Source organism: Rosa rugosa, chromosome 5 (genome assembly GCF_958449725.1).
Source record: "Rosa rugosa chromosome 5, drRosRugo1.1, whole genome shotgun sequence".
Taxonomy (NCBI): Eukaryota; Viridiplantae; Streptophyta; class Magnoliopsida; order Rosales; family Rosaceae; genus Rosa; species Rosa rugosa.
In genome coordinates this window covers 43864475-43885325 of record NC_084824.1, presented here as the reverse complement: position 1 = coordinate 43885325, position 20851 = coordinate 43864475, and the positions used below count along the sequence as shown (strand labels likewise).

Genomic DNA, 20851 nt, shown 5'->3' with positions numbered 1-20851 from the left:
GCCAATCTTATTTAAGATAATTACCAACTCTCAAAGTAGTCATGATTCCAAATTGGACCAATAAATCGACCTAAAAGCCCAAAAAGGGTCCACCTCTTAGGTTAGCCCACTCTCATCACTAAGTGATAAATAAGGATGGTAAGGTACCCTCCTTACTGGCCCACATGAGAGATCCCAACAACCCAAATTTGAGCTTAACAGGCCTAAGCCCAAGCTCGATTAAACTGACCAAAAACCCTAGCCCGCTTCTACCATCCCATTGCCGCCACCGCTAAACTTTCCAGCAGCCGGAATTTCCAACACACCATCAAGCGACGAAAATCTAAAAGAAGTGGCGTTGCCTCTCCTCTGCAAACGAGGATAAGCAATCTCAATCCAAGCTCAATAACCCGGCTGAAATTAAGAACAAACCCAATCACCTGCAACAATGCTGGCTGGAATCGATCAAGAATTGGGTTCTTGCCTCTCTGTTATCCGCCGACTCTACACTGTTGCCTACTTGGAATCGATCTCCTCTGGACCTCAGCAGATCGATGTTAGACCACGTCGTCGCGTTCTATCAAATCCCTACTGCACGTGAACCGGCGACACAAACCCAACATGGATTCGTCCGATACCCACGATGACATGAAACTCACCGCACTAGATCCTTCGGTCTGGCAAGGTCCGCTTCTTTGCTCAAACCCTAGAGCAGCTCTTCTAAATATCTGGTTGTTTTGTGTAACTTTCTTTTTTTTTGAAAGGAAGGGGAAGAACCCCTAAAACACTAATAATCAAACGATAGAAACAACAGACCTCGGAGGGGACATTAGGCCTGTACTCCGGTTTACAACTAAAGCTTTAGCAATATCTTCCACAAGAACATCCTGAATAATAGCAGGACTCTCATCAACCCAATACTCATCAACAAAGGAATAACTAGCAACATGCGCTAACCTATTGGCTACGCTGTTAGCTTCTCTGAAAATGTGAAGCAATTGAAAAGAATTGAAAGTTTGAATATAATCCTTACAATCGTCCACAATGCGACCAATTTCTGAAAAATCATCATTTATCCGTGCAATAGCCGCTGCAAGCACCGAGCAATCACACTCAACAACCACATCAGTCCAACCTTGGTGTAGAGCGATGAGAAGCCCTGCTCTCAGTGCCTCAGCCTCCATCTGCAACGCAGAAGACACATGAGAGAAAGGCCGAGCTAGCGCAGCCATACAAGTTCCCATCTCATCCCTAACCACCACACCAATTCCACCTTTACCTCTATCCACCTGAAAAGCCCCATCTATATTGATCTTGAGGCGTCCAGTAGGTGGAAACCTCCAGTAGACTCTTGGCCTCTTTTCCTTTCGTCGAGAAGTGGTATGAACTTTCTGGTAGTCCCCAAGCCAACGAACCGCCCAGCACACCGAACTCCAGCTATGGAAAACACCATCCTGCCAAATTACACAATTTCTGTTCTTCCAAATTACCCAAAGAAGCACTTAAACTGTTTTGTGTAACTTTCAAATGCACTTAAACTGTTTTTTTTTTTTTTCATTTTAAAAAATTTACATAAATTCAAAAAGTGTTAAAATAGAGGTAATTACTTGAAATATAGTTTAAAGATTGCTAGCCAAAAGAATTTTTTAACTATATTGGCTAAAGAATAGCTAGTCTTTCTGAAGATGTTCTTAGACTCCATATATTACTTTTGTCTTTCTCTTACCCCTCCTCTTCTTCCCTTCTTCACAACTCTACAATATTACTTCCGACAAAGCCGCAGATCTCTACCTTAACCACAATCACCCAACTAGATTATAGTGTATAAATTTGGTGGAAGGCTGCTAGACAAAGGTGCAAAGTCTAGATTGAAAGTCTACGCTAGTTATATTCAATAACTATCGATTGGAATTGCATGTTCACATTTCGTTTTCAGTTTTGGTATGCTGAATCATTTTATCTCATTCTTCCTCTCTCCCGGCCTCCCTCCGTTGCATCTCACATCCATTTCCAACCTATCTCGGTTCGGAAAACATGTCTTATTTCGGTCTGAAAGAGAAACAGGAAACTAGGAGCTGATTAGTCGTTGATACATGTTCCATAAATTGTGGACTTTGGTGTCAAATGGTTGTGGTCATTGGGCCGCGCTGGTGTTGATTGATGGTGGCGATGATGTGGTGCGATCACATCCTACCTTCATTTTCCAGCGTTTACATAAAAGAGCTGATTAGTCCTTGATATATGTTCCATAAATTGTGGACTTAGGTGTCAAATGGTTGTGGTCATTGGGCCGCGCTGGTGTTGATTGATGGTGGCGATGATGTGGTGCGATCACATCCTACCATCATTTTTCAGCGTTTACATAAAACAAAATGATTTTTAAATGTTACAAAAATATAAAGATTTGGCGCTCCAAATAAAATCATGCTTCTTCTTCAAACAGAATAAATAATATATTTACAACTGAACTTTATGCTCCACATAATTTATTATCAAAAGGTTCAAAATTGTATATTAAACGTATGAATCTTATTTACAGACCAACCCAGGAGTCTAACCACTACTATATCTAAAGCAAGCTATATGATCGATATGCTCAAGCTTACACACTACAACCTACAAAGCACAATAATCCCAATATCCTTCATGGTACAATACCGTCTTAGTAATACAACCACCCAAAACACACGACGGAAATTAACATCATCCTCATGAGTCTGTGACTCACGATTCATGCTGACAAAAGAAGAAACAGAAGACTCACGAACATATAATTTTTTTTTTTTTATTTTATATTATTTTGAAGACAATTCTTCCCCTCACCGACTGAAGTAATGACGAGGCGAGAATAGACGACGGGGAGAGAACATTCCCATATACCTCGGGGAAGCAAGGCCGTCGATGGAGCGGTACTCAGGCATGATGTACCCTTCTTTCTCCTCTCGAGAGACGCTTCTGTTGGCCCCGTTGAAGGTGCCATACTTCACCAACTTTCCCACCCAAGATTTCTTCTTGGTTGGACTCTTGTGTCCACCATTCATTTTCTCACTTAGGTACTCCCTCACCGCATGCAAACCCTGCTCGAAAACCTCGACTGGAGGCGAGACCATAGGGTTCCCTTCGACAATGAGCTTCTGGAGCTTCTTGAGACATCCGATGGAGTCTGGGAGGGCGGTGATCTTGTTGTAGCTGACGTCCAGTTCGACAAGGGACATGAGGAGGCCAATGGAGTAGGGTAGGGTTTCCAGGTACTGGAAGTTTTGGCTGACATTGAGAACTTCGAGGTTGATGAGGTTCTCAAGGTCTTCAGGAAGAGACCTGAGGCAATTGAGGCGAGCATCTAGTACCCGCAGATTGGTCAGGTGGCTGAGAGAGCGTGGCAAGAAGACAAGCTTGTTGGAGTTCACGGATAGCTTCTTGAGGTTGATAACTTCGAATCCAATGGTATCTGGGAGCACGCTGATCTTGTTGAAGTTGGCATTCAACTCTTCCAGTGACCTGAGTAATTGTAAAACCACAATTAATTACTTTGATCTTAAAACTCAGAATAACAATTTAACTATTTTTACCACATACTAGGTGCTTTTAGACCATCTTGGTTGACCATATTAAAGTGATCCAACTATTCATTATCCTACGTTGCTGGTTGTACGGTCTAGGGTTTCACTATCTTTGAATGCGTGTAACTGTTACTATAGGTAGTCAACCTCTTAATGAATTAGACTTTGGACTCTTCATTCTAAATTTAATTCCCCTCACCATCAGTTCAAAGTCCCCATTAACCTAATCATTATTATTATTATTTTTTGAGAAGGACGTCAGCCCTTTATTGAAATGGAAAAATTACATCTTACAAAACTCAGCTGCAACTGCAGCTAGTAGAAAAGCAGGAGTTGAAAAGTAATCCTATTACCCTAAACATAGCACCAAAGATGATTAGACTCCCAAAAATTAATGTTTCCTCGGAAAATAAAAAAAGATTGATATTTGATGGGCAATTACTAGAGCATTCTGTGAGTTGCTTTCCTAGCCTACTAGTTGTGCTATTATACTGAAGGGAAGGATTCAAATGCAATATTCAAAATATCAATCTCAATCTTGAAAATGTTGTCATGTATAAGAACAAGGAAACAAGGAAAAGATATATATGGTATGAATATACAAAGATATTAAGATGTTTATATTCAGTTTTCAAATCTAATCCTGATATGGACTGGTTTATTTGAATCTGAACTACCTTTAAATAAAAGAAATTTACAAGAAAAGGGTCACATCAGTATTAGCAGGAAAATATGACCGAAACTGTAATATAATGTCAATGATTTGGTCTGGTGCATGTGAAATATTTTTCCACAACAGGTAAAGGATCCGTAATCAATTGAAAGAGAAATGTTATAGGATGGACCATTCTATACCATCATTTTTTTATGTCTTCATTTTACATGCAAAAGTTAATTTGTATTCAATAGAGAAGATTAAACATTTTAGGTATCTTTTCTACCTTCCTTTTTTCCAGGAAAGGTACAATCCTTATACAGAAATATAGATACATATATATCAAACAGTCATCAAATGATTAATCATAATACTGATTATCGGAAAGGAAAGACGATGAAGAGTACTTAATAGAAGAAACTACAGACCTGCAATTTTCAATAGGTTTGGGGAGAGATTCAAGAAGGTTTCCAGAAACATTGAGAATCTTGAGCTTTGACAAACACCCAATTGAGTTTGGAAGGGACTTCAGCTGATTTGAGTGCACGTCGAACACCACCACGTTCAGTAACCTTGCTGTCAAGGATTCTGGTATGTTCTGTAAAATTGACCAGAAAATAAAATAAAACATTAGACCAAATCATATATGAAATTAGGAATGAACCATAACACTCTACCATCTTTTTGTTAAAAAAGAAGAAGAAGTAAATAAATAAATAATATATTCTAAGACACTGATATATGCTTCCCTTCTCTCACAACCATCCATCATGGGTGTAACTGTAATACTACGATAATTTTACAGATCAAATTAAATTCGCATCTCTTTTTCCGCTCGTAGAGACATAAAATTGTACCTACCTGGAGATTGTTATTGGAAAGATCAAGCTTGCAAATACTCCCCAAATTGAGAGAGGGATTAGGCAAGGCATCAAGAGACATCCCACTCAAATCCACAATCTCAAGCCTCTCTTCTTCGGTTATCGACTTCCTCCTCTCATGACCAGCCTTCTTCCTGATATCCATCCTCACCTGCTGCGGCTGCTGTTGTTGCTGCTGTTGCTCGTACATCATCTTCCCCCGAGAAAGAAAGATTATCCGATCAGATCCTTCCCGAGAAAAGGGATCGAAATGGGAAGAGAAACAAATATCAGAAACTTTCTCAGCTAAAGAGAGAAACCAAAGGCGCTCGTGTTTTTGCTTTTGTGTTGGGTTGCTGTGTTTACGTGCTTCTGGTTTGTTTGGGAAATGAGATTGAACGGGGATGTATATTTGTAGAGACGAGTGTAAGGACGTACGGAAAGAAAAGCTGCCACGTGTTCATGACGTATGTGAGCAAGTACAAGACCGTAATCTCCGTATGGTTAAGAAAGGGTTGCGTGGCCATGTCTCCGACTCCATGGAGGAGAAAGTCAACGGTTGCCAGTTATATTCGGGTCACCCGCCATTGTCGATCTCTCTTTCAATTTCGGCTTTTATTGTTTTGCCCTATTCTTATCCCTTGATATTTTTTCGAGGGTGGACCAAATCCACAACTAGGGTTTCTTTATGTTTTCGTCCTTGTATTGTATTCTAGTACTTTATAAAATTGTCAACTGGGCGTATATGTTTCATCTTTTATTTTCTTTTGTTGGGAAACAACAAGGAAATTAAGTAGAATATAAATATGAACACTCAAAGGTTCATGGATCGAATGCAAATATCCTGGTGTAACGTAAATGTCATGAATTTGCGAAGGTCATCCATATCTCCCACCCATTGTTTTTCCTCCTTCACAATAAAAACGTAAAATTTATAAATTTCTGTATATGAATAGCCGTACGTGGTAGCTAGGATGGCTACGGATCAAAGTACATTTCCAAATTTGTATTATCTTAATTTGATAAGAGAAGTGGCTTATAGAAAAGATTCTCAATGTGATGGTTTAGCTGTAATCTGTTGGTCTTATTTGTATCTATTGAAAAATATTAACCTTACATAATGCATGTCTAACCACTCCTTTGTAACTTGCCATTAACTATGCCCTTTCATTATTGAACAAGAATATATAGAGAATTTTCTTTTCAAGGCCGTTTCAATGCTCTCTCTCTAACAAACAGATAACAAAATCATTTTTGTTTCGTTTTCATTTTTTTTTAATGATCCTTAAGGGATGAAATTAAAAATGGGTGAGAATGATAGAAATTTGGAGGAAGATCAAGTCTAGAAAGAGAGAGTGTCATTTACTTTTTCCAACAGTCCTTCACCACTACTAGCTAGTAGTACCCCTTTTTCTTTTTGTTAATCCCACATTTTTTCTGTGACGAAATTAATCTGATATGCGCGCGTTGTGGTGGCGCACAAAAATTCTTCGGCCATCGCACATGCATGTACATAATATCCAGGAAATCTTATCTGTGACAGATCCTCTTCCGCGATCCATCTCATTTCCTAAGTTCGTACCAATGAACTTGTACAAAAGTTCTTAATTTATCTTAATCCTTACCAAATATTCAACATTAATAATCCCAGTGGTCCGTCCATTACATGACCTAGCCGTTAATGGACAACTTGAAATCAAACAACCATCAATTACTATATTGATTTTCCTTAAAATCTAGCTTAGAGCATCTTTAGCAGACTCTCTATTGTGGCTCCTTAGCTATTTTGGAGAGCATGTTTAGCTTTTTATCTATTTTAGCTGCTGAACCAGACTCCTAAGTGGCTCTCTATTATAACTTTTAGTTATCTCGCTCCTAAATATAGAGAGCGGGATGAAGCTCTCTATAATTTAAAACATTCCTTTTAAGTTATTTTATGTAATTTATAAATACATTTAAACTATTTAATATTCATTTAAAAAATAATAAACTAGCTAAAATAGAGAGCATTGATGCAGACGTAATTCTAAAGTGGCTAGCTAAAATGACTTTTTAACTATTTTAGCTAAAATTTGACTCAAAAATAGCTAGCATTGCTAAAGATGCTCTTACTCTGGCATTATGTCTTCCGAGAATAATGGGGTTTATTCCTCACACTCAGTACATATATATGCATTGCATTTGAATAATGATGCATATGCTGATATGATATGCTTCTGCCCTGAATTTGACTTAAAATAGAAACTTAATCAGTGGCAGTGGCAAATGATGTTGGTCCTACGTACATAAGTCAAGAGCTGAATTTGGGATAAATAATATTGTTTTTACAAGCCGCCCACAGGAGTAGTAATTTTGATTCTTTAGTTTTTATTCTTGAACCGTACGTTTAACTTTCTGAAGAAAAAAGATAGTATCGTACGTAGATAATGATCGAGAAGGAACAAGTCATCATTCAAGAATTAAGGGTTGCCATCGATAGACTAGGAGCTAGGCTAGTTATGATGTCATGTTTCACTAGATTAAAAATGTGGACAATGTCAAAGTGATCTATCATGATAATGAGGGAAATTAAATTAATTAGGTGGGAAAAAAAAATTAAAAATTAAAGTCAACAGATCGAGAGCCCCTGTTTTCCCAACAAGGACAAAAATTGTACTAGATATATCATATTTGGTAGGTCTGAAATGTTGTCTTCTTTGGAAATATTGATGATGATCTACATGCATATAAATCTCCAGAAATACATATATACTTGTATGGAGGATTAAGGATCCTTTCTTTAAGCAAAGAAAACAGGCACGTCGTTGGGGTTTAATTCTACGATGTATTTCAATAACGTGAGCTGTTTAATTTTGGTCTCCATAACTCCATAAGTACGTACTATTACAAAATATTAGCATCAAACAAATATTTAACCATTTAGTTAGATGGTTAAACATCAACCATAATCTTGATGTTTGCTCAAAAGTGTATCACCGGAGGTAGCTAGCTACACCCTTGAAGGTGCCAAAGGTGAAAGCACTAAGTGTTGGCATGTTTTGCGCCCACCTTAGGTGTTGAAGGGCAGCAAGGATTGCCTAAGTGAAGCAAGATAAATTAGGAGTCAGTGTGCGGGGAGTTAGCCTTGCTAGGCACATGGGTGTGCAGGGCGTTAACTTTGCTAGCAAAGGTACAGGCAGGACGTTGCCTAACATTGGCACCATCAGTAGGCAAGGAGTTAGCCTCACTAAGCACTGATAGCAAGCCCATGTATTGAGATTAGGCAATGCATGGCTTGTGTGGGGGACTACCAGGGGCAGCACACAGTAAGGGGCATGCTGGCGGAGTTGACAAGCAATCTGCCAAGTATGGCGGCAACCTGGCCACAACCTGCCGGCTAGGGCTGACCAAGGTCGGCCAAGAGGCAGACAGTGCTGGCCAAGGCTGGCTAAGGCAGCAAGCATACAATTAAGCAAGTGACATGCCCACGAGCAAGCAAGCTGATGCAGGAGCGATGCAAGTGGAAGTTAGTAGCTCCTACATTTCCATCCACAGGAAGTTGAGAAGAGTTACTTGAGGTGATCTTCCCTTTGGATAAACTTAGGTGGTTGGGGATGTCAACCACACTTGATAGGATCGAGTGGTTAGTTGATTCAATCCCTAGGCGGTTAGGGGTGTGTTACCCGTAACAGAAAATCGTGCGTTGCTCGACACATGTACTTAGGGAAGTTGGGGTTCTCAACTTCTGAGAGTAGGCTGCTCTCTATAAATAGCGAATGTGGTTAAGGCTCTAAGAACATCCAAGTTCGGAAAGATCCATCCTATTGGAGTGTTATTGTAGAGATCCAAACACAAGTTCTTTGTTAAGTGTGAGTTAATAAAAGGTTGGGATTTTCCCGTAATTTGTGAGTTTTGTGGGTTGAGTTCTTATACAAATCTTGGTGTCCACTTGAGTGTGAGGGACTACTTCATGTGAAAGAAACACTTAAGTGCAAAGCACACTTTACTCTGAGGTGTTGCTTAATAGGTGTAATACCCCGAAAAATTGTATTAAATTTCGACGACTTTCAAAAAATGATTTCGCGGTAATGGGCACAAGTACGAAGTCCCGAGATGATGTGGAATTATTTTCGGACAAATAATTTTCAGAAAACGTAATTTTCGGGGTTCGCGAAATTTGACTTTTTATACGTTTGGATTATGTGAAAACTTCCTTCACGAAAGTCATAGAGCGCATCGATACGAGTTCATGGATATGTGGAACGCGTACATTGGAGTTCGTACTAGAAAATTATGGTATTCGGAAAAACTTTCTATTTTAGTATAAAGGACTGATTTTTTCTGAAATTTGCAAAGAAGGACAGAATTTCTAAAAATAGAAATCGAGCCCTCCTTGTCTCTCCCCGACCTGAAATCGCGTCAATCCTTTCCCCGACCATATCTTCACTGTCCGGCCACCATTGAATGTGCCACTACCGGCCTGGCTTCGCCTCTTCCTCCTCCACCTTCCTATGGCAGCCTTGCAGCCTATCTCGGCCCATAGACGCCGCTGTCGAAAAAGCTCGATCTGAACTCAGATTTTGGGTCAACGCCAATTTCTCTCTCCTCCGACCACCATAGGTCGAGCCACCTGCCGTTCTAGAATCCCCTAAAGATGCTGATCATGCTCCCCAAGCGGCTTGAAGAGTTTTAAAGGGTGGAGGGAGAAATCAAGCAAATCGGAAAATCCTCCGATCTACTTACTGTTTTGGTAATTTCCTGCCTATTCTACTTTGATTTAGGCTTGTTGCTAGTTGTGAAAGTTGTTGGACATATATTGAGGAAGAGTTTCATGTAGGTTTCACCGCCCAACTCGGCGGTTGATGGCGGCGCTGTGCGACGGCTTCTAGCCACCTCAAGGACTGTTTATGTTCCTGATTTCGATCTACTCGTCGATACGAGCATTTCGATATACAACACTTAATTTTTGGAGACCGTATGAGCATGTTAGAGTTTCAGCGTTTACGATTCGATCGATTTTCGATCTGAGAGGATTCGGCTGTTCGATTGACTTGTAGCTTTGTTATATTGATGGTATAAGTATTCCGGAGACCTGGGGTGGTCTTGGGTGAAGTTTCGCCTCGATTGGCATTACTTTAAAGGTTTTAGTTCAAACGGGTGTTCAAAACTTAATCACTTTTGATTCTTGTACTAAGTTGTGACGTATATTACTTAGGTGATTGACGGAGCGTATTCGATACCTTATCTCTTCTGTAAGAGAAGATGTAGCAGAATTTAGAGGTGAGTGAATCTCACGTGGTTCATTTATGAACGGATTTACTTATTATTCAGAATTATGTGATAAATTGTAATATCATTTTCGGAAATGAATATTTGTTTTAATTGATATGAACTCGATCAACTACAGTTCATTGGACTATGGTTCACAGGTATGGAAAATGAATTTTAAGTATAAAAATGAGTTTCTCGATGTTTTGCGAGGCCTCGCTCTGAAATTAAAGTGCGAGGTTGGAGTTTAGGGTCACTTTTCGGTCGCATATCCACATCTCGACCGTTCTGTTTTTAGGTACTCATATATAGATCATCTCTGCAAAATTTCAGCTAAATTGATTGTCGTTAAGGCATTGATAACTGCCTTAAAGCTAGTACGGTTCAGGTTTGACAGATTCAGTTCATCCATTGGTTTAAGCGAGTTAGATACCTTAAAGATCATCAATTTGGCTGAAATTTTGCAGAGATGATCTATATATCAGTATCTAAAAACAGAACGGTCGAGATGTGGATATGCGACCGAAAAGTGACCCTAAACTCCAACCTCGCACTTTAATTTCAGAGCGAGGCCTCGCTCTGGATAGGATCTGTATATATATATATATATATATATATATACGTGAAATATATATTGATGGTGTGGTGTTGTAGTGGGTACAAGATTTATGAATTTATTCATGTTGGTGTTTTGTGGTTTTACTCTTTGCGGGAGAACAATATACTTAAGAATGTTGATTTATATTGTTTTGAAAGAGTACCTTGTGTTGTGAGGTAACATTTTGGGGTCGAGCGGGATTCCTTTAAATGTTTTGTTCTATGGGATGAAAGGCCTGAAGTCCGAAGGTTACAGTGATAACCTCAGTGCAAGTAAATTGGGATACCAAGCCTTTGGCCAGGTGATTGGTTACGATTCAGTTAGAACTCTAGTATGTCTGCAAGGGTACTATCATGGTGGTAACTGTGAGTTATTGCACCATGAGTACATAATTTTCAAAGAGTGTCTCGTGTGTTTTTCTGTCTTTCGTGGTCCATGAAGGACTTGGGATTTTTACTAAATAGTGGGGTTGATTGGTTACTTTAATTTACTCTTGAGTTGAGAAATTGTTAAGTATGTGTTGTTTGAGTAATTTTAATGTGATCTCCTGAACTAAACTATATGCAGAGATTACTATGATTTCTAATTTGGATTGTGTGCTTTTCGGTGATTTCCTGAACTAATTTTCTACGCAGGGATTACCGGTTTTCATTTAGAATGATTTGATTTGTCATAGTAGTGACATGTGTGTTCCTTAAAAAGAAAAGGATTTTGATGTTGGAATTAATTATTGTGTTGATTTGTTTCCTCGAATCGGAAAGGCGTTTTTGTAGTTATTTAGGTTTACTCATACGAGCTTGCAAAAGCTTACCGGGTTGTTGTTTCAACCCGGTGCACTATTCCATGGTGTAGGGGTTATTGTGCAGGTCAGAGTAACACTCGTCGAAGCTGAGGTGTACGTTCGGTAGCGTGGACATCGAAGGGTACTCTTAGTTTTAATCTTCCGTTGTGTAGTGAGAGTGGTGGGTTTGTTTACTTATTGAATTGTTGTTTAGTTTAATTCGTAAACTCTTTGTAATGTAATATGTGACTCTAAAGAACGAGTCGGTATTGACATTGGTGAGCTTGGTTTGTTTGCTGTTTAGTTTAAATGAAAAATTTTCTAAGTATTTTCTTGTGCTTGTTAAGTTTTCGCGTTTCGGATTTGAATTTATTTATTCAAATTCGGGCGTGACAATAGGCTGGTCTTATTATCATGTGTCAGGTAGCAAGGCGCCATCACGGACTTGAGGGAAGCAAAAAATTCCCTAATCGAGTACGTGCCCGTGACACTAGCCAAGGCAAAATACTTGTCCATTACTAATTGCATGTCTACAACATAAATATATATATATGTGTGTGTGTGTGTGTGTGAGTGTGTGTGTGTGTGTGTGTGTGTGTGTGTGTGTGTGTGTGTGTGTGTGTACAGATCCTATCCAGAGCGAGGCCTCGCTCTGAATTTAAAGTGCGCTTTTAGAGTTTAGGGTCACTTTTCAGTCGCATATCCACATGTTGACCATTCAGTTTTTAGGTACTAATGTATAGATCATCTCTGCAAAATTTCAGCCAAATTGATAGTCGTTAAGGCATTGATAACTGCCTTAAAGCTAATACTATTCAGGTTGGACAGATTCAGTTCGTCCATTGGTTTAAGCGAGTTAGATACCTTAAAGATCATCAATTTGGCTGAAATTTTGCAGAGATGATCTATATATTAATACCTAATAACTGAACGGTCGAGATGTGGATATGAAACCGAAAAGTGACCCAAAACTTTAACCTCGCACTTTAATTTCAGAGCAGGACCTTGTTCTAGATAAATATTATATATATATCTCCCCCCTCCCCAGTCATATAAATATCTAGACCCTATGCAATTGCAAGCTCTAATCGATCCTCTCAGCTGGTAGTTATGCATGTAGTGTTGTGGCAGGCTATTTATCCAAACAATAGATATGATAAAATGAACACATTTCTGAGATTTATTATATCCTAATAACAAAGGAGAGTTTTTAATGAGGACCACTAAAATGAGGACTTTTTTTTTAGACCCACTTTTCGATCACATTTCCGCAAATCAACCGTTGGATGTTTAGATATTCATGTGTAGATCATTTATGCAATTTTACAACTAAATTGAAAATCATTAAGGTATTCATAATCGTGATTTATCATTTATGAAAATGAATGGTTCACATTTGACAGATTTGGTTCGTCCATTGATTTGATCTAGTTTGTTACCTTAATGATTATCAATTTGGAAGAAAATTTCAGAAGTGATCTACTCATGTACACATAAACATCTAAGGCCCCGTTTGGTTAGCTGGAATGTCAAAATTGGAAAAGGATTTATTTTCCTTTCCAGACGGATATGGAATGGAATATGATTTGGTATTTCCATGTGAGTGTTTGGAATATTACTAGAAATTAAATTTTGGAATTAATTTTTCATTTCTATTGTAGTGTTTGGTAAGTCATAAGAATGAAATATGGAATTATAATTTTCAATAACGCCCTTTTACTAATTAAAGTACATCAATTTATAAGGAATATTGGTGGGGAATATAAATTTTTAGAGGGATAATTAATGTAATTTTGCCTTTGACAGTGGGAAATGGAAATAGAATACCACCCATGACTAGGTAATTCTATTCAGGCTTTATGAGGGAGTCAATTTCCAGTCAAATCTTATTTTTTATTTCCTTTCCAATCTTTAATTACAACCAAACAACACATCTGAATGGAAAATGAAATTAATTCCCATTCCATACCATGATTTCCTGCCATCCAAACGGGGTCTAACGGTTGATTTGCGGTAATGTAATCAAAAAGTGGATCTTCCAAACAATTAATTAGAAAGTCCTCATAAAGTAGTTCTCATTTTAGTGATCCTCCTCATTAGAAACTCTCTCTTATAACAATATCATGAACTATCTAATTTTCTCGATCTTCTCCTTATTAAGAACCATTTTTTTTTTCAAAAAAAAAAAAAAACATTTTTACAAAAAAAAAAAAAAAATTGCTATACCATTTAGGAATTTTCTTAAGTACCCGGGTGTTTGTCATACACCCATTTTGTTAAATATTTTGGACCATTGGATTAGTAATATATCCAATCCAATGGTCCAAAATATTTAAAATTTAATTGGTAACCTGTTTAGTGTTTAGCCAATTACTATTAGTTAAATAGTATTTATTACTAATTAATTTATCATTATCCAATTAATATTTGATTATCAATTAACAATTACGCTATTGACAGTTACGTTTTTTCCTTATTAAAAACACAAAAACTTCTAATCTAGGCTCACGGAATTAGTATTAATTAAATGGTCTTTATTGCTAATTAGTTATAGCATTAGTATTTTCCTGAACCAAATATAATTCTTTTTACATGCATTTTACGACAACCACAACAATTAATGTAAAAATAGATAATCTTTGTTTTAGATGTAGTAACTACTTCACGTACAACTTGTTATTACTGTTTTTGAACTAATTTATAAATGTTACATATAGGTAAACATTTAAGTAATATAAATATTTGGACTAAAAGCACGTTCTCATTGGTGTAATGAAGTTCTCCCTTGCGTAATTTAAGTAATATATTGTGTAATTTCCATTGTTGAAGTTGTACTTTCAGTCAACGCAATTTACCACAATCCACATCAATTGATGTAAAAACGATAATTTTTGTTCTAATTGTAGTAATTACTCCACCTACAACTTATTTACTAATTTATGGACAATTTAACAAGTTTGACAATAAATTTGTTGTTAGAGTGGTAAATCTTTATGTTTTTAATATTAATTAAATGACTACACATGTTACCACAACCCACAACAATTAATGTAAAAGTTGTAACTTTTGTTCTATTTAACTACTCCAAAAACTATATCATTTACAAGATTATTAACCATTTTACAATTCTAACAACATTTGTGTCGTGAACGCGGTAAACTTAATATTAGAGCAAAATATATGTAAGTACTCAGTATTGTAAGGAGGTTCTCCATTTGAGAATCATTGTTATCCATTTGATAAAAGTTGTCCTACTATGATATTTACATTTTTGACCACTCAATTACAATAACCACAATAAGTGTGGTCATGAGTCTTAATTTTAGTTTTATTAGGTGTAATTTATTATTTTGACATTATTTATTACTTGTTTCTGAACAATATTACATATCAAGAAAGAATGTGTTGTTAATATAGTAAATTTTATTTTTAAAAATGACACATGTCAACATTTAAGTGGGTAACCTGTTAACCAGTTTAATAGGTTTCCACTACATTAATTTATTAAAAATAAATAAATAAATAAAGGTATGGTATACATTAAGGTACCCTAGACGAACTCATACCATTTAATAGCATGATCATTCGAATGCTCATACAATGATCTGTGTATGTTTATATAATTACAATTAGAGAGCATCACTTCTGTGGGATTAGTTTGATAGTGTCAAGGGCATCATCCGAGGAGGCTGAGCGAGGAAGAAGTTTTGTCTATTTCTAATTGCATGCACCCTGCATGTATCTAAGCGCAATAACACGTTTTGAACCCTGATCCTTTTATGGTAGTGATGTGTGTGGTGTGCTAGCCGTATGCAGCCAGAAACTCTGACTGTATAGAAATCAGAGATAAGATAAACAATAATGTTCGTTATGGACAAATAAATTGGTTAGTTCAGCGAGCAACTATTGTTGGCCAAGGTTGTTTTCAACACCTAGCTAGCTAGGGACTATGACTTCTACTAGATCAGAGTCTGGTGTGTCGTTCTCAACGTGTAAACTTACAAGTCTCATTTTCATGTCTGTGTAAACTGAAGAAAACAATGTGAAACTACGTTGGAATTTTGTGATGATATATAGCAAGCGAACAAATTGAATATTTCGAGATAGATACAAACTACTACTTTGCAAGCAAATGTAACTGGGAATATGATTCCTTTCAATGTCAACTTCGTATGAAGAAAGTAATTCAAATACGTATAGAACACTATGAAACTTGGGCGGGCAGGTTTGCCTAGCTATGAGGCCATCGACGCCAAACTAACTAGTACTGATTAAGAAACAATTTAGTAGTAAAAATTAGCCAAGAGATGAGGATTATTACAATTAGCAAATTAATTTATGTGAACAAACATAAATTTATGTGAGCACTTCGAATTGTTTTAATTTTTTTTTTTCTCTTTGAATGATTTGAAGAATCCGCCTACGAGTCTCTTCATACATGTCAATATCGTCTCATTTCTGAATCAAGTCACCAGATTTTATAATGGGTACGTACATGGCTTTGTCAAAATGTATCAATTTTAATGAGTTTGTTTGAGTGTTAGGGTGTCAAACGGACCGTCATAATGTTCATTTTTTTATTTGATACGGGCTAGTTAGGCCTCGTTTGGTTCACGGAAGGGAAATCAATTCCCTTGTCTTTCCAGTGGGGAAGGGAAACTAAAGTTCCTGTCAGGTTTCCTTTCCTGTGTTTGGTAAAGCAGGGAAAGCATCCAGGAAAGACCATTTGATTTCCCTTCCAGTGTTTGGTTGGTGAAGGAAAGGAAAGTAAAAATATAGCTATGTTTCAATAATACCCTTGTATTTTAATAAAAATACAAACTATGTTTCAATGGGTATATTTGGCAATTGTATATTTGAGCAGGGTTATTATTGTCCAAAATTGCAGTCATAAATGCTGGGAAAGAAGAGGGGAAAATCAATCCCATGGGTCTGGAGTGGAATGACCTTCCCCCCAATTTTCCCCTCAGTCAGGAAAGTGCTTCCAGATTTTGTGGTTACCAAACAAAGGAAAGGAAAGACTTTCCTTTCCTGATGCCTCAAATCCATGAACCAAACATGGCCTTACGGTCTCTAACATTGGAAATTATTCTATGCACCGACGGTGCAAGTGACCCAACCCTTATAAAATAATCTCAACCCTTGATATTTATTATCAACTTTATTTTTAATAAACAAAAAGTGTATTTAATGCAATCTAACCATTCATTTATGTTGGTGCAAGTGCACGGCGGTGCTCTGAATAATCTCTCCTCTAACATAAGCTAGCATTTTCTTCTCCAATTACACCTTTTCATTCTACTATTGATTTTTCTTTCTTGTATTTCACCTTGTATTTTAGCAAAAGATAATGCTTCATTATTAGCTCCAATTACTATGATGGAAGTTTCTAATGCAGTCCATAGCATTGGACCTCTTAAAGCACCAAGTCCTGATGGCATTCATGCCATCTTCTATCATTTTTTTTGGAATCAGGTTAAAAACTCTCTATTTCATTTAGTTTTTTCCCCCCCTTCAAATCTGGATCTTAGTTTGATAATTCGAACTAACATTGTTCTTATTCCAAAAACTGAGGCTCCTGAGATGGTCAACCATTATAGACCTATTAGCTTATGTAATGTTTCTTACAAGATAATCTCTAAAGTTATTATTCATCGATTACGGCCTTTATTGAATAACTATATTTCTTAGAATCAAGGTACCTTTGCACCTGGCAGATCAATTCAAGATAATATTGTTATTTCTCTTGAGTTATTCTCTATGTTTAACAAAAAAAAGGGTAAGCAAGGTACTATGGCTCTTAAGCTAGATCTAGAAAAAGCTTATAATTGAGACTATTTTACTGCTTGTCTCTCAGCTTTTGGTTTTGCTCCTACTTGGATTAATCTTATTAAATTTTGTATTACTTATGTTTCTTTTTCTATTCTGCTCAATACTATGGAAGCTTTCATTAGAAAACTAATCTATTGACACGTTCTCCTAGAACTCATGTTGGTATTTTATCTTCTAAACATGGTTTGAAAATTTCTAATCTTATGTTTGCAAATGACTGTTTAATCTTTGCGAAGTTTCTCATTCTGCAGCTACTAATATTGCTCATATTCTAGCTACATTTTTCATAAGCTTCTGGACAACAGATAAATTTTAATAAGTCTATTATTACTTTTCCTCTAATGTTCTAATACTGTTAAAAGAGACATATATGCTATGTTAGGCATTACTCATAAATCTTCAATTGGTAAATATCTAGGAATTCATAACATTATTTTTTGGATCCTATCAATACGTCTAATTTACTTTTGAAAATGCAGAAAAAAATGTAGACGGAGCTAGATGATACCAAAATAGTTAAAGAAGGATGTTATGTCTTTGAGTTGTCAAGGGCGGGAAATCAGTAGTACAAATTCGGATTAGCTGTTGCCAGTTACTGGGCCTGAAGCACTATCTCGGGGGCTCAGTGGAAAAACAAAAAAGGACGTGGGCTTGGGGTTGGAAGTTAATGGGAATAAGCAGAGTCCGGGCCCAAGTAATAAAATGAAGAGGGTAGGGAGTCCAATTAAGAGACAAGGTAAGGCTGCTAAGAATGGTTACCTAGCTGGTGTGCAGGGTTGGTGTTGGTGCTATTTCTCCGAAGAAGAGTCTAGGGCGTACTCCAGAACTTCTCTCCATGATGGGTCCGATCTCGACCCATCACGAGCAATGAATCTCTTGTATTGGAACTGCCAAGAGATTGGGAACCCTTGGACAGTGAAAGGGCTGAAAGGGGTCTTATCCCTCAATGTTCCCAAAATCATTTTTCTTTCATAAATAAGATGTACTGTAGAAGAGATATTAGGTCTAAGGCGTCAGCTGGGTTTGGATAATGTGTTCTCTGTTAATTGTAAATTCATAAAGAAAAAACATGATAAGGGTGTCAGTAGATCAGGTGGTTTAAGTCTACTGTGGAAGAATGATGTTAAGGTCTCTCTACGCTTCTACAGTGAGAATCATATCGATGTTGAAGTAAGGGAGGAACCAAATGGGGTACAGTAGAAGTTTATCGGAGTTTATGGTCAACCAAAAGACGAGAATCATCACCGCTCTTGGTCGTTGCTAAAAGCCCTAGGTCAATAGATGTGTTCTCTACCTTGGGTTGCAGGAGGTGATTTCAATAAGATTATTTCTTTTTTGGAGAAGGAGGGAGGACCGTTGAAGGGGGAATGGCAAATGGAAGGTTTTAGGGAGGCGTTGAGTGCTTGTGGCTTGAGGGATTTACATTTTGTCAGTCCCCAGTTCACTTAGAGAGGGAAACGGAATGGGGAAGAGATTAAAGTGCGTTTGGACAGATCTACTGCTAGCCCATCATGGGTGCATGTTTTCCAGGTTTCGAGGGTGTTACACTTGAGCCCTAGCAAGTCAGACCATTTACCTATTATTTTGGAAGCCAGGAGAAGGAAGACTAGACGTCGGAGGAAGCATAAGCGTTTCCGTTTTGAAGACTTTCGGTTAAGAGAGGAGGATTGCAAGGAGGGAGAGGTTGGGACACTGCCACGGGTACCTGCCCGTTTACATTGGTTTGCAACAATATCCACAATACAAGGGAGCTGTTATTGAGTTGGAGTAGCACTCATTTTGGGTCTTTGTAGGAGGACATAAAAAAAACAAGGGACCAGCTAGCGGTATTTTATTATGTTTCATCCTCTTCACAAACTGATGATACTAGGGCTGCGTTGGAAACAAAATTGCAGGAGTTGCTATACAAGGAACAAGTTTTTTGGCAGCAGCGCTCTAGGGTGCTTTGGCTAAGTCAAGGGGATTTAAACACAAAATATTTCCATAAGAAAGCAAGTAACAGGAGGAAGAAGAATACATTAAAAGGCTTGTACAATGAAGCAGGCATTTGGTGTAACGAAGAGGAGGAGCTGCGAAAAATTGTGCTAAATTACTATGAAGAGTTGTTCACTTCATCGCAGCTGGTCTTTCAGGAGGATGATCAGAGTGTTATACCAAGGGTGGTTATAGAGGAGGTGGGGAGGCAGCTTAATGTAGAGATTAATGAGTCTGAGGTGTTCAAAGCCCTAAAACAAATGCATCTGTCAAAGGCCCCGGGCCAAATGGGTTCTCTCCTGCTTTCTATCAGTAGTTTTGGGGAATGGTTGGCACCGATATTGTGGAGGCTATGAAATGTTTCTTTAACTCAGAGGAACTACTAAGAGAGATCAACGGTACTTGGGTAACTCTGATCCCGGAGGTAAAAACTCCTGAGTTTGTACACCAACTCCGCCTCATTAGCCTATGCAATGTGATATATAAAATTGGTTCTAAGGTACTAGCGAATAGACTGAAACCTCTTTTGGATAGCATCATTTCACCTTATCAAAGTGCCTTTGTCCCGGGAAGGTTAATTTCAGATTATTCCCTACTTGCGTTTGAAATCTCTCATTGTTTGAAAAGGAGAAGAAGAGGGAATGTTGGGTATTCGGTGCTTAAACTCGACATGAGCAAAGCATATGACAGGGTGGAATGGGGGGTTTTTGGAAGCTATGCTTTCGAAACTTGGCTTTGGGGGGGGGGGGGGGGGGGGGATTGGCTCAGGCCAAATGTTTCAGCTGTCTCGGAAGGGTTAGATCCATCTAAATCACGGATTGGTCTGGTCTGCTACTATCGCTCTCGGTCTCGCTTATCTATAAAACAAACAAAGGTCAGAGGGAAGACCGGGTGTGCCGACCTTCAACTCTCCGATGCCTAAGTCAGTATCGATATAAGATAACGATAATAGAAAGCGATAGTAAACAATTACCTCTCTGGGTTATTGGAGATGACCTTAATGTAGCAGATGTGTGGAAACTTGGTTCCGTTTCTTTTGGTGTGGGATGATCGGGGTTCCTGATATCCCCCAGAGGGGTATCGGGACCTTCAGCTGGAGGCTTTCCTTACTTCTATATCAGCGATATGAGTCTTGTGCTTCCGATACTTATGCCTAGGAGGTATACATATACCAACAAGTCCCCCAAGTCCCCGATCAAGAGTTCTCTTGGTGGGGAGTTTGTCTTTGGTAGAAGTATCGAAAGTGCAAGACGAGTTTATGCCACGTGGCTTCTGTACAACCATTACCCCCAGTCCCCCAAGTTCCCATCTAAGAGGAGTCTTAGCTGGGGTGAGGAGTTCGTACTCGCGACTGGCGTTGTGTCG

General features: G+C 38.0%; 2 protein-coding genes across 2 annotated transcripts; both read right to left on the bottom strand.

Moving 5' to 3' along the window:
- Positions 1 to 773: 773 nt before the first annotated feature.
- On the bottom strand, positions 774 to 1987 carry LOC133711712 (uncharacterized). Its single transcript, XM_062137815.1, has 2 exons — positions 1982 to 1987; positions 774 to 1433 (listed from the first exon to the last, which is right to left on the bottom strand). Exons 1-2 carry the CDS (start codon positions 1985 to 1987, stop codon positions 774 to 776), a joined length of 666 nt encoding a protein of 221 aa, XP_061993799.1.
- Positions 1988 to 2464: 477 nt separating this feature from the next.
- LOC133710317 (plant intracellular Ras-group-related LRR protein 6-like) lies at positions 2465 to 5549 on the bottom strand. Its single transcript, XM_062136359.1, has 3 exons — positions 5056 to 5549; positions 4623 to 4792; positions 2465 to 3477 (listed from the first exon to the last, which is right to left on the bottom strand). The coding sequence occupies exons 1-3, from the start codon at positions 5266 to 5268 to the stop codon at positions 2799 to 2801; spliced, it is 1062 nt and encodes a 353-aa protein (XP_061992343.1). The 5' UTR covers positions 5269 to 5549; the 3' UTR covers positions 2465 to 2798.
- Positions 5550 to 20851: the final 15302 nt, after the last annotated feature.

Excerpts from the sequence above, each read along its gene's own strand:
- LOC133710317 (XM_062136359.1), bottom strand. The coding sequence starts at position 5,268 with ATGATGTACGAGCAACAGCAGCAACAACAGCAGCCGCAGCAGGTGAGG. Across the intron at positions 4,793-5,055 it reads TTTCCAATAACAATCTCCAG|AACATACCAGAATCCTTGAC; the intron begins GTAGGTACAATT and ends TCAATTTTACAG. Across the intron at positions 3,478-4,622 it reads AAACCTATTGAAAATTGCAG|GTCACTGGAAGAGTTGAATG; the intron begins GTCTGTAGTTTC and ends ACAATTACTCAG.